This window comes from Arvicola amphibius, chromosome 13 (genome assembly GCF_903992535.2).
Source record: "Arvicola amphibius chromosome 13, mArvAmp1.2, whole genome shotgun sequence".
NCBI classification, from domain to species: domain Eukaryota; kingdom Metazoa; phylum Chordata; class Mammalia; order Rodentia; family Cricetidae; genus Arvicola; species Arvicola amphibius.
The window spans coordinates 62530238-62543947 of NC_052059.1; the positions used below are offsets into that span (position 1 = coordinate 62530238).

The window sequence follows — 13710 nt, forward strand, 5'->3', positions numbered from 1 at the left end:
ATGTACTATATACAGATTGTGTAGAATGAATATGAAAAGATACAAATTAGTCATGTCCAAAAGATTGACTAGAGTCATCTTCATAAATACATACAAAATTCTTATGAAGATAGAGGGACTGCCAGGTTTTCTGAGACACTTTCCAAAGTTATCGAAGGCACAAAATATACATCATTGTGAATATACACATTCTAGACTTCGTGTCTCTGATACATCCCAAATATTTGGCTCCATTACTACTATAAAACTAAATATACTGAATGAGATTCTGTTTCTCAGGTGAAAAAGCCAGACCTATAAACATCAAGTAGATAATTACCCCAACATATGAATAATACAAATACAAGCACTTTATTTTAAAAAGCAAACACATAAGTTTGTGTAAATCCAAAAGTGTTAACCGTTTTCAAGCTTCTATTTTGGATTGTTTAGTACCTATACAAGTTTGTTCACAGAAGCTTATGCATCACTATTCTCTACTAAGGAAAATGATTCTAAAAATTAACAACCTCATTATTTATATAAAAGCCTAGAGAGACCAATAATTACCAATAGTTTCAAAAGATAAACTAAAGACTCTTAGGTATAATCAACTTTACCAATGTTTGTCCAGGTCTGTTTAATATATAAACAAGGAAAATATACTCACTATAATTTCTCATAAAATAACAAGTAAGGAGTAGATGTAGGAGATGTAGAAGGGGAAAGAGAATTTAAAAAGTCCTTTTCTTCTGTAACTTTTACTGCAGAATCATCAGAAAACAACCACTTCCCCTCGTACTCCTTTAAGCTTTGCACTACATATGAAATTTTGTTCTCAAATCCATTCGTGTTAATGTCTGTTTGGTCACTGGATTCCTTGTTTCTGTCAGATTCATGGGTCCCATTAGTATCATTAGTTTCAGAATTTCTGTTTTCAGCAAATGCTGTCCTGGCAACCTTACCAGGATCAGACGCTTTGTTGTACGGCTCATAATCTGCTTTGCTCTTTTGTTCTCCAAGAAGTCCAACAGCTTCTACATTTTTTTTTGTTCAAAACTTTACTTGGCTGGGTGTTTCCACCATCTCTGATACTTCATAATCGTAATTTTCAGCTATCCCCCTTGCTTCCTCATTCAGTGGCTCTGGCTTACCTATCTCACACATCTGGTCAAGCACACGATTCCCTTTATCTAGTTCCACACTGTTAAGGTCAGTGGCTTTCACAGAGGCAGTATAGTGCCCACTGCTAATGGTAAGGCCACCGTGCATCACAACAGCAGACAATCCATAGCTGTCATTAGTCGGCCTTGTGCTCCATTCATCTAGTGACAGTTTAAAAGGTGTCAATAAAGGAGTGTTGATCCTGCAAAATCCACCACCATCACAACCAAACTCCATGCCACTGGCAGCAAAGCACTTCAGACGGATAGTGATAACTTCAGGCATTTTATCAAATAAGAGCCTTCACTCTGCTTCTGTATAATGATGGCAATTTTCGCAGAAATATTTGTCTTCCCCTACAATTCTTTCCACTGAAGCAATTGTGAAATTGCCCATCTCAAGGTCTTCATTTCTGTTTTTGGCTCTGGAGAAATTTCAGAGCTCTCCTCAACTTTAGAAAGCTCATCTTCTTGTACCGGGACACCAATATCCTGGAAATCATCTCCTCTTTCTGTTAAGCTTTCAGATTCCAAACAGTGAGTCCTTAATACTAGCTGACCTTGAAATAATTTCTCTACGAGTTCAAAACCAATTTGTTCTGCACCTTTGTTTATGGGCTTCCCAGCACTAGCAGCCACAGGTGTACCACTGCTTCCTGCAGAGTCGAGGGTACCACCATTAGCTGTAGAGTCACCTTCGTGTTTCCCTGGGTCCTCTACAAGATCAGACTCATTTTCTTTAGATTGCCCCTTGGATCGCTGGTTTGTTGTTATTTTCCCCAGACTACAGAACTTAGAAAGAATGCTGGGTTGCTTAGTTGTAGACTTTAACCAATTTGTTTTAACTTTTTTTTATTTTTATTTTTTTTCTCATTTTTTTTATTAAAAATTTCCATCTTCTCCCCTCCTCCTCCCCCTTCCTTCCCCTCCCTTCCACCCATACCCCCACTCCTCCCCTCTACAAGACAAAGAGCCATCAGGGTTCCCTTCACTATGTTAAGTCCAAGGTCCTCCCAGCTCCCCCTAAGTCCAGGAAGGTGAGCAACCAAACTGACAAGGCTCACAGTGAGCCCGTCCATGCTGTAGAGTTCATGCTCATTGCTGTTGTCCTTGGTTTCTCAGTCCTCCTCCACCGTCAGCCACATTCAGAGAGTCCGGTTTGGTCCCCTGTTCCATCAGTCCCATTCCAACTGGACTTGGTGGTCTCCCGTTAGATCTGTCCCACTGTCTCAATGGGTAAACGCACTCCTCACGGTCCTGACTTCCTTGCTCATGATTTCTTTTGAGAGGGTCTCACACTTTCATTTTCAGAAACACACTTGGGGACAATGTTAGGAGAATCCTCTAAGGTGTCGCCAATAGCTTTGCTTTTTGATCTAGTTTGTCCCTGGTTTTCTTCCAATGACTGGGACTCCTTGGACAGCTTAACTTTCTTCTTCGTGTTACCAGGCTCACTGTCACATTTCCTTTTCCAGTTTCCTTTTGGGAGTTTTTCTTTAAAGTCCTCCACATTCCTCATACTGTCAATCTCCGTGTTGTTGACTCCTCTCATTTCCTCTTTCTGATGAGATTTTTCTCCTGCCTTTGTATATAATTCAGGCAAACGTTTCACTTCATCTTTTTTTCAGGAGTTGTCATGTTTCTTGAATGTTTCCCAGAATACACTGGAACACTTCCTGTGCATCATGCTGTAGATAACCTTCATACGTAGGGTTGAGCTCCCTGAGTGTAGTAAGCAGTCGCCTTGGCTGTGTAGCAAGTTCATCTGTATATTTCTCTGGATTGAAAAGAAAACTAGCCTGAAGCTGTCCAACTGAAATTATTAAGGACTGTAAACTGCATATAAGCTTGCCAAAGGATCTTTTTTGCAGCTTCCCTTATCTTTTTGATTAGAGTCATCCTGCAGAGCTTCTTTCTTCCTTGAAATAATATTAAATAAGTGTTTCACTCCGGATTTAAAACCAGTATGAAAATATAACACCTGAAGAACGCTATTCAGATAGCAAGTGTTGCTGAGATTATTCAGTCCCACAAATGGTAACGAGTTCTCTCTCTTCTCACAGTTTATCGGTGAGGACTGTGCAGCAGGAACAAGCTGATCAATCTCAGATCCTCTATATTCAGAAGATTTTCTTCATTTTCTTGAGAATCGGCGAAATCTAAAGCTCTTTTAGTTTTCTTTTTCTGAAAAAACTTCAAAGAAAGTCTGTTTTTCTTTGATGGACTCCCTCTTGCAAGCCCATTATTTTCACTAGGTATGACACCAGGCATTTTCTTTTAAAATTGAGAGGAGTTGAAAAGAATTAACTTTTAGAAGGCAGCTGTAATCCCCAATTGTGTCCCATCATGGCCCTGAGCGAATCCACAGCACCGCCTCTGGGGAGACCAGCCAGGCAGAGTGGGGGTGCGACAGATGGGCCCCACTGTCTGCTGAGTGGGAGCTGGGCCACCGCTTGGTCCTGCCTGTAGCAGCCCCACTACATCGCAGTTGCAGCCCTGCCCAGGAAGGCTCTCCTGAGCCGCAGGGTCCCCACTTCTCTAAAATTATTGATACCATAGTCCTAGATATTTGGGAGGCTGCAGCAAGAGGATCACTTGAGCCTAGGAGTTTGGGGCACCTGGAAAACATAGACTCTATCCCTTATAAAACAAACAAACAGAAAACATTAGTGTCTAGTTCTCCAATTATGATGAAAACAGACCCCTGTGGATGTGAAATCTTACAAAAGTTTGAAACATACATTCTGGGAGAGAACACTGCTATACAACTTGGGTATTGAATATTCCCTGTGCTAGTTAGGTGGGTCTTGTTTGTTTGTTTGTTTGTTTGTTTGTTTTTTGTCAACTTGACAGAAGCAAGGATTATCTACGAAGAGGAAACCCCAACTGAGGAGTGAAGCATTTGATAGAGGAGGACCCAGCCTATTGTACATGATGCCATTCCTGGGAAAGGGGTTCTGGTTGTATCAAAAAGCAGGCTGAACAAACCAAGGTAGTAATTGCATAGTGCTCTTCTGTGGCCACTGCTTCAGTCCCTGCTTCCAAGTCTCTGACTTCTCTTCATGATGGACCACAACTATAAACTGAAATAAACCTTTTCCTCCTAACCTGTTTTTGAGGTAGCTATTGTCACAACAATAAAGGACAAACAATAAGGCAACAAAGCTTTTGGGAACTGTCAGCATCTTTGCAAGAGAGAGAGCTTCAGTAGTGTGCTCTTAGGTCAGTGGAGGTGTACCCCTGAAACTATTGTGGGACCCTGGTATAGTCCTGTCCCTCTCTTGTGCTGTTTTCTCACTCATGAGGTGAGTGGTTTACTCAACACTCCCTCGTAATGTGTTTGTGGTCATCAAAATCCCCAAACATTGGAATCAGTCTGTTTTCAATTAGAACCTCCAACACTGTGAGCCAAATAAAAATATTTTCTTTTTAAATTAACCAACTTGGGTTGTTAGTTTTAGAGATGGTATTTTGAATGAGACAGAGAGTTTGGCCAACAGAGTGGAGATCTGTTAAGATAGCCACAGTTCCATAGCACTGAAAAGCAATGCCAGTAATGGGAAACAAGGCTTCACAGAGGAGCTCGAAGACACTGCCAAAGCTCTTGCTTTTGTCACCATCTTGGGTTTTTGTTTTGGGGGAACCAGTACTTGAGTTCAATTTGCTTTTTCTTTTTTACTCTTTAATAATTTGTTTGCAATTAAAATTTTGAGTAAGTGAAGAAAATTCTTAGTAGCTTTACTGCTTTCATATATTCTTGGCTCATGCCTATCCCTCCATCACCTTCTCTTGATAATAATGCTCACTTGGGAGTCTGACAAGCTAACACTCAGTCAGGGATGGAGGTCACAGGCCATGTTTTTATCACAGTAAAACATCCACTACTTATACAGCAAACTATGTATATGAGCCAACTTCCCACAAAAGTAACAAAACACCAGATACAATTATCTTATAAAGAAAACAGACTTATTTTGGCTTACAGGTTTGGGAGATTCAACCCATGATTGGCCCCACTGCTTTGAGGCCTGTGGTGAGGCAGCATGTCCCTGTGGGAGTCATGAAATGGGAATTGCTTATATCGTTTACTAGGAGCAAGGGGAAAGAGGAAGCGAATCGGGTTTCATAGTCCTCTGAGGAACATGTCCCCAGGAACTTAAGGACAAGCTATCACCTCCCATTCATGTCACATTATGGACCAAGTCTTTAGCACTTTGGGTTCTTGGGAGAACCCCAAATACCAAAGTATAGCTCTTTGTAAGTGTCTGGAATCATCTCAAATTTACACCCTAACCTGTGTAGGGGGCTGCTACCTCAGAGGGCAGTTAGCTTGAAGAAAAAATGCCAATAGCATAAGTAAACTTTTAAATTTTTTTCCATAGAGAAAAGAGAATATTGAGGACCCTGATGATAATTATGTGCCCAATCATATTGGTGGCTGTTAAAGGAGTCAAATTTCAGTCCCAAAATAATTTGATCAATTTTGGTTTTAAAATTTTTATTACAATTATCTGTGCATGTATCGTGCATAATATTTATCTTTACATATAAAGGTATTTACCATCCTGTGTATCTATTATACCTCCATCTCATATTATCATGTTGATGGTAGGTATTAGATATTTATGACATGTATCCCAGCCACCTCAGTAACAGTTCTGGTTGCTTCAGATACAAGGGTAATTATAGAGAAATCTACAGTAGTGGAAGCACAATTTTTTCAAGTATAGAATAACACAGGAGGGAGAACAACAGTGAGCCCTAGACTTGAAGGAGAATGGATAGAGAGAGCAAAGGGACATAAAGATCTTCAGGTGGAATGGATGGCATTGGCCATCTCGGGTCTGTTAGTAAAGAATGCCTTCTGTTGCCTGAGATGAGGTGGTCTCAGATTCTAAAGATTTGGGTAACCATTTTAGAGCTGAGAGTGTAGGTAGCAAGCTGGACAAGTTGCTTGTGATAGACTGGAGCTCAGTGTAGCAGATTTGGTTAGTCTAGTTTAGCAGTTCTGGAGAGGAGACAATATTCTTATCTGGCCATTCAGAAGGTAGCCTTAGTGTGCTCCTGGCTGGGCAGTCCTTCAAGGTGCTGTGTGCTTTTTTATTTTCCAGTCACTCAGACCCAAATAATTGCACAAAACTATATTAATTACAACTCTGTATTATTTCTAGCATATTTCTAGCTAGTTCTTACATCTTAAATTAACCCATTTCTCTTAATCTGTGTAGCACCACAAGGCTGTAATTTACCAGCAAGGTTCTGGTGTTTTTCTCCTTTGACAGCTACATAGCATCTACTTGACTCCACCTTTTTTCCTCTATCTCTGCTTGGATTTCCCACCTTGCTATATTCTGCCCTTCCACAGGTCAAAAGAACTTTATTTTTTTTTAATCTTTGGAAGTAGTTTAATTTTTTTCTTTAAAAAATGTACTTTTACATTATGGCATAAACCTGTAATCTGGAAGATTGTGGTAGTAAAATCATGAGTTGGATGTCAGCTTGAGCTACAGAGGGAGCATGAAACCTAGATAGTGAGATACCATTTTAAAAAACTAAAAGTATATGAATTAATTACAACAAAACAAAAGACAAATGATGGGGGAAGCTTTGTTATCCAATCATCTTTAAGAGGTGGATCCAAGGATGAGGTGTGGCTTTCTGGGACCCCTAGAGAAAAACATATGCACAATATATAGAGCTGACTTTGGGGTTGGAAAATGGCTCTGTACTTCTCTGCATCCAAGCTCATTGTCAAAAGAAACATTCAGAGTTTCTGTCTCATATAGGGATCCATCTGGTATGGGACAGGAAAAAGACTTAAAAAATTTACTTCCTCCATATCTATTTTGTCTATACGTATTCTTTATTAAATGTATGTCTCTATGAATAATGTTTAAGTTTTCCACAATGAACAATAGATTTTCCTACAGTAATCTTTAAAGTTTCCAGAAAAAAGATGGGGCCCCACAACAACTTTACCTGGTTGAGATGTAGTCATGATGCTAATAGCACTACTATAACACTGGTTTTTGGGTACCAGCTACTAAAATGGTGTACCTTCTCATGACGTTCTGGCCAGAACTTCAAATAAGAACTTTGGAAGAAACCCTCTCAATTGCTCAGACTACTAGACAGTAGTCTTGAAACTTAACCATCACTTTACTTTTGCAGGAACCATAAAAAGAACATCGCCCCCCATCACAGTGGGAAGCATTTCTAGAGGATGGCGCCCCCCTCCCAAAAAGGTTTGTTTTCAGGATTGGGAACATCGTTTAGAGGTTGTTGATTATTACTTGCATAATGTAGAGAGTTGGGGTGGAAACTATGTAGGTTCAAGAAAAGGGATAATAATAGTGGGTAATAGAGTGAATACTTGTGAGCTATTATTTATGCATAATTTGCATTGGTATAGTTTTTGTATATTGATATAAGTTCAAATTATATTTGTTATATCTGCTTATAATATTTGTATACCCATACAAAGTTATTCTGTAAGATTGTATATATGCTTGTTTCTACCTTTGTTTAGGATATTTTGTATATTGATACATCTTTTAGGATATATTTCATATTGCATTATATATTATTCTTACCTCTGAACAAGATACTTATACATTGTTTACATTTTGAGGTTATTGTCTTCATTTGCTGCACATTTGTTTACAGATTATTTACTATTCTGACACGAAGTCTTAGTCTTTAAGTTATAAGGTATTAAATATTATAGGTCAATAGTTGTTCATGTTTGTTATACATATAGTCAGATTGATTAAGTTCTTTAGATACATAAAAAATGTATTCTGCCTAGATAGGTAATCTTCAACCACTTCAAGGATCTGCAGAACATGGTATTTAAATTATTTAAATAACTTATGGTTCTATTGACATGAGATATAATTGCTCCTTACAGCACCAATCTATTCCTGAGAGAATGTTGAGCACCAAAGACACTCTACTTGGAGTTTGTTTTCTTCTTGGCATAATTAGCCTTTGGGCAAGAAACTGCCCATGTCTCAATCACTGACAAAGTTCATGGTATCCAGAATAAATAAGCAGGACACAAGGACTGTCAAATCTTGCCAAGACAGATTAAGACAGTTTTGAAAATTTTCCTGCCTCTGAAAATGGTCTTTCAGTTATGCTAGACCTTAGCCAAAGTTGTTTGCTTCAACATTTCAAATGAGACTTTGGGTGATTGCTCAGGTAGCCAATTGTCTCTGTCATATTCTGTTCATTTTGGAAGCTGCTTTATTGCACTTCCTGCCTACTCAAATGATATTATCTCCCTTCTCAGGCCTATGGTGGAGTTAAAGATTTGATAGTCATAGTTATCTTCCTCTTATGATTTAGCTGAGATTCTTTGGACTAGAATGTTTATAAAACATTTGTCATATGCTCCTTGCTTAATATTGTTTATGTTGGTTGTAATTTTACACTTGATATCTGTACTTATTGTATATAGTTGTATTGAGTTTTGATTGCTCTTGTTTAGACAAAATGGGGAGACATTGGGGGAAGCTTTGTTAACCAATTATCTTTAAGAGGTGGATCTAAGCATGAGGTGTGGCTTTTTGGGATCTAGAGAGAAAAACATGTACACAGACCAGGTGCTTGCTCTCTGTGTGGTTCCACTACAACCAAGCAGAGCCTGGACTTTCCATTCCTGTGGCGTGAGTTTCCCCTTATAATAAATAAAAATATAACTATTTATCCTTTAAGCCTGGTTATTTCACAAGTCAAGTTAGCTTCTACAAGCAAATAAACAAAAATCCATATATATGGTTAAAGGCTTGGACTCTAAGTCTGGCATAGCATTTGCTTAACATGAAGAAGGCCATGTAGGTTGTTGGACATATGGGTTCAATTAGCTACACTAAAAAATAATCACACTTTAATTTCTTATGAGAGTGACCATGAAGTTTATTTTTTAAGCAACTTAATTTGAAATACTATAGACATAAAAAGTTACACTAAGTATTTGCAAAGCAACTTCTTTATTAACCAATGATAATAAAACATATTCACAGCATACAGAGGATAATCCCACATAAAATCCCCTTTTTGTCTAAATAAAAAGAAAGGTTTTAACTTTGACATACTAAAATTACATATAACAAAACAGGTATCAAGCAAGAATTACAGTTACAATATTTGTGAGTCTAAAGTTTCATATCTAGTTTGTCTTTATCATAGCTAAGGAAAACTATAACTATCTGTCTTCAACTCCATAAAAGACCCAGAAGGATATAATATCACTTAAGTAAACAGGAAGTACATTTAAGCAACTTCCAAAACTTTAGAATTGACAGAGACATATCACTGCCTGGACAGTCACCCAAAGTTCTTCTATAACATTGGGGCATCCACCTTCAGCCACCAGGCCCATAGTATCTGGCAGACTTTTCCATAAAGCAAGAAATTTGAAAGACTATTTTGCCTCTACTGGAAGTTTGTTAGACACTTCCTTTTGTGTCTTGCAGAATGTCTGGCAGACTCTTTCATGAAGTAGGAACCCTGAAGGACTGCCTCACCTTCTTTAGGCAAGTTTAGCAGTCATTTTTCTGTGGGCCTTGCATGTCCAGTTTATACAGAATACCATCAAGTAGTCCAGCTAAGAGTAGTTTCTTGTCCAAATGGCTAGCCTTTTAACACTGAAGGCAAATTCCATAACAAGTTTCTTCAATGTCCATCAACTTCTCTTGTAGTGAGGAGTAGCAGGCCTGCTTTTCATCCTGCCTGGCTCCCGCATGGCTAGCTTTACACACGAAATAACAACACACAAATTGTATACTTTTAAACACTGCCTGTCCCATTATCTCTAGCCTCTTACTGGCTAACTTTCACATCTTGATTAACCCATTTCTAATAATCTGTGTAGCACCACAAGGTGGTGGCTTACCAGGAAAGATTCAACATGTCTGACCTGGCGGCTAGCTCCATGGCATCTGTCCCAGAGAGGAGAGGCATGGCGATTGACAAACTTCCCTTCTTCCCAGCATTCTGTTCTGTCTACTCCACCTATCTAAATCCTGCCCTATCAAAAAACCAAGGCAGTTTCTTTATTAACCAATGAGAGTCCTCCATCATTCTCTGAGGCAATTGGTACTGCGGAAGCAGACATGTCTCACTTTTGAGAAAAGTATAAGTTCTTAAAACACTTTAAATGACATATTCTGTAGGTCTTTGAAGGGTTTGAAGAAAACGTATTGATTTGAAATATATCTCTGTACATCCAGAAAATCTAACTAACATGACTATAGTTTTACCATTATAGATGACTATCTATTAATCCATAATTTTTAATGATATATTACATCTTAAATGAACTGTATAAGCATAATACCTTAAACAAGAATATATATATATATATATATATATATATATATATATATGAAAATTGACCTTAAATTTATATCAATAGACCAAGATCCATACCAAAGCAAAGCATTCATCTTTAACTGTGCTATATGGTATTGGATGGACTTAGTGAAACTAGAGCTGGGTAGGAGTCAAGAGTATGACTGACTTGGAATTATGGAACAAGTTGTGTATATATGGGGGCATTCAGGCTGGTGATGTAATTCAGCACAGGGACTCTGTTCTTATGGAAGGTATGACAAGATCTGGGAAAGGATTCAAGCTGAGGTAGCATATCCTGGTAGAATTCAGGCTGTGAGACTCCAAAGAGATACAGACTATGGAGCCATGAGCTGTGGACCATGCATAGTTTTCTAATGTCACATAATAAATGGCCATACATTCATTTAGTGGCTTAAAAGCAATTCTCCTGGGTTAGTTTATGGTGTATGGTTGGACTACAGAGTTTAAATCCAGTCAAGCAAGAGGGTGACCCTTTCTGGGGCTTGGGATCCTCTTGCAAGCTCACAGGATTTCTAGAATTCAGTCCCTATCTTAGGGCCAATGACAAACAAGGCACCCATATGTCCTTATAGCCTTGCTCCTTCTTCTCAGGGACTGATTTCTCCCATTTGTCTGCTTCTGCATTCTAGACTCAGACCAAAAGTCAGTATAGAAAGATGAGTAAGCAGCCATAGGCAAACAAAGGGCAAGCAGAGGCAAGCACTGAAGTCAGATAACAGAACAGTACAATAGGCACAGAGGTATTGGAGAACTTTAGAAGACTTTGTTGTGAAGCTTAATTTTCAGTTAACTCAGTGAATGTGTTTCTTGCCCTCTAAAATGGAGTGTTGCCATTGAGGTTGGTCCTGGACAGGAAACTAAGGATCTTAAATTACAAATGCAGAGATTTGGATTGCCGCATGTGCTTTACTTTGGTATGGGCCAATGTCTCATCCTTATAACATCTCATTCAGTAAATAGAAAACTGGAGCAAATGAGAAGCATTTCTACCACTTAACAATATTTTCAGAATCGGAAATGCAATAATTTTATTGAATATGTCTGGCAGCCAGATACTGACAATGGCAACTTATTTTCAGCAATGTAATTGGTTCTAGTTGCATGAAATTTCATAGGATGCTAAATCATTTGAGTAACAGCATCATTTCATCAATCAGCAGTGTTTTCTGCCTGCTTAAGAATATTTCCACTCGCAGAAAATTTTGCTACTAATGAGAACCTACTGGGAACAGACCAAAGTACTTAGTTAAATCAAGAGTCTTATTGATTAAATTTGTTTGAAAAAAAATTCCAGAAAATTGCTATAGAATGATGTCCAAACTGCCACTCTAAAATCTGTCCCCCACAAAGCACTTTCTAAGATAACCTGAAATCTAAATAGAGAGATGTTGATAGATCCACTTTATTTCTTTTGGAAAGTTTCTTAGAAAACAATCCATTAACCACCAATGCAGGACACATTCCTGATGGAGGAGTGTCTATGTGTTACTTTCATTATTAATAAAGATACTGCCTTGGCCCTTTAAGAGACAGAAAATTAGGTAGGCGGAGTAGACAGAACAAAATTGTGGGAACAAGGAAGCAGAGTTGGGGAGACGCTTCAGGCATTCGCCATAGTGAGTCGCCATGATTCTCCTCTCCGAGATGGACGCAGGTTAAGATCTCTCCTGGTAAGCCACACCTCGTGGTACTACACGGATTACTAAATATGGGTTAAAGGAAGATGTGAGAATTAACCAATAAGAGGCTACAGATAATGGGCCAGGCAGTGTTTAAAAGAATACAGTTTCTGTGTAATTATTTCGGGTGTAAAGCTAGCCGGCGGCCGGGTGGCGGGACACAGCCCCGCCACTTCATTCTACACATTCCCTCCTACAGGTGAAATCCTATACCTTACCTCCTATGTCTGCCCTGTTTCAAGCAACAGTATGTACTGAATGTGTGTGTGACGGGCATGAAAATGCTGTGCTTTGTAGTTACACTTATCTAATTTCGCCTCCTTATTAGAGTTGGAGATGTAATTCGTTAGAGTGTCTGCCCCAGCATGCACGAAGCTCTGCATTCCATCTCCAGTAGCAATGGCAGAAACCATCTGCACTGGTCTACCTGGTAGAAAGAGGTAGAGCCAGAAGATCTATTCATTCTTGGCTACAAACAGAGGTCAAGGCCAGTTAAATCTATGTGAGAATCTCTTTCAAAAAGAAGCCCTCCAAAAATCCTAAAACATGGCAATTGTTTTCCTATTTAGAAACTAAATACGAAGTACTTCTGCTGAGAGCAGTGGTTCTCATGTTGTGGTGACTCCCAACCATAAAATTGTTTTTGTTGCTACTTCATAACTGTGATTTCACTACTGTTATGAATCATAATATAAATACATTTGGAGATAGAGATTTACCAAAGAGGTAATAACCCACAGGTTGAGAACTGCTGGTTTAGATCCAATAACATGTTTATTGGCTTATTCCAAAAATGACAATATCACTATCTTCCTTCATTATGGAGCCTGTTTAAAATATTTGTATGTGGAGCTAGAGAGATGGCTCAGCAGTTAAGAGAATTTGCTAGTCTTGCCGAAGATCCAGGTTGGTTTCCCAGCACCCATATGGTGACTCATAATCATCCATAACTCCAGTTTCTGGTGATCCAGTGTAGCCTTCTGATCTTTGAAGTTACCAGATGTGCATACATACAAACAGGCAAAACACTAGTGCTGTTTTAAAAAAATAAAATGCTGAATTTGTGAGCCAAATCAAAAAGGATACCCAAACATACAAAGACACATCCATATTAGGGCTGCATCCTGTCTACAGACTGGGAACCTCAACTTCTGTTTTTATTTTCTTACCCTTCCTGGGAGTAGAGTCCAAGATCAAGGAATCAGCAGGACTAGCCTCTCCCAACACATCTTTCTTGGCTTGTAGATGACTGCTCTCTGTGACTTTGCACAGATGACCTATTGTGTCCACAGTCTTTCTTCTCTTCATAATTTTTTAAAGAAAACAAGAATTATTTGGATGGGATTTTAATTTAACACACCTCTAAAGACCTCACTTATGAATACAGTCTCCATTATGTTGGCATCTGGGTTTAATTATATGACTTTTGAGGGGATGCGTCTCATCCAATAGCACAGTTATGAGTTAATGTAAGATGTAAGAATTAGTTAATAATAAAGCCTGAGCCA

The 13710-nt window shown here is 38.7% G+C and overlaps 1 protein-coding gene and 1 pseudogene across 1 annotated transcript in view; one reads left to right on the forward strand and one right to left on the reverse strand.

The window, feature by feature from the left end:
• Positions 1–648: 648 nt before the first annotated feature.
• LOC119800450 lies at positions 649–3413 on the reverse strand (annotated as a pseudogene).
• Positions 3414–10659: 7246 nt separating this feature from the next.
• The window catches only part of Armh4 (armadillo like helical domain containing 4), a 112144-nt gene continuing 109093 nt past the window's right edge, over positions 10660–13710 (forward strand). Inside the window, exon 1 of the mRNA XM_042054089.1 lies at positions 10660–10753. Within this exon, the coding sequence (XP_041910023.1) occupies positions 10660–10753 (94 nt within the window). The remainder of the gene's footprint in view (positions 10754–13710) is intronic.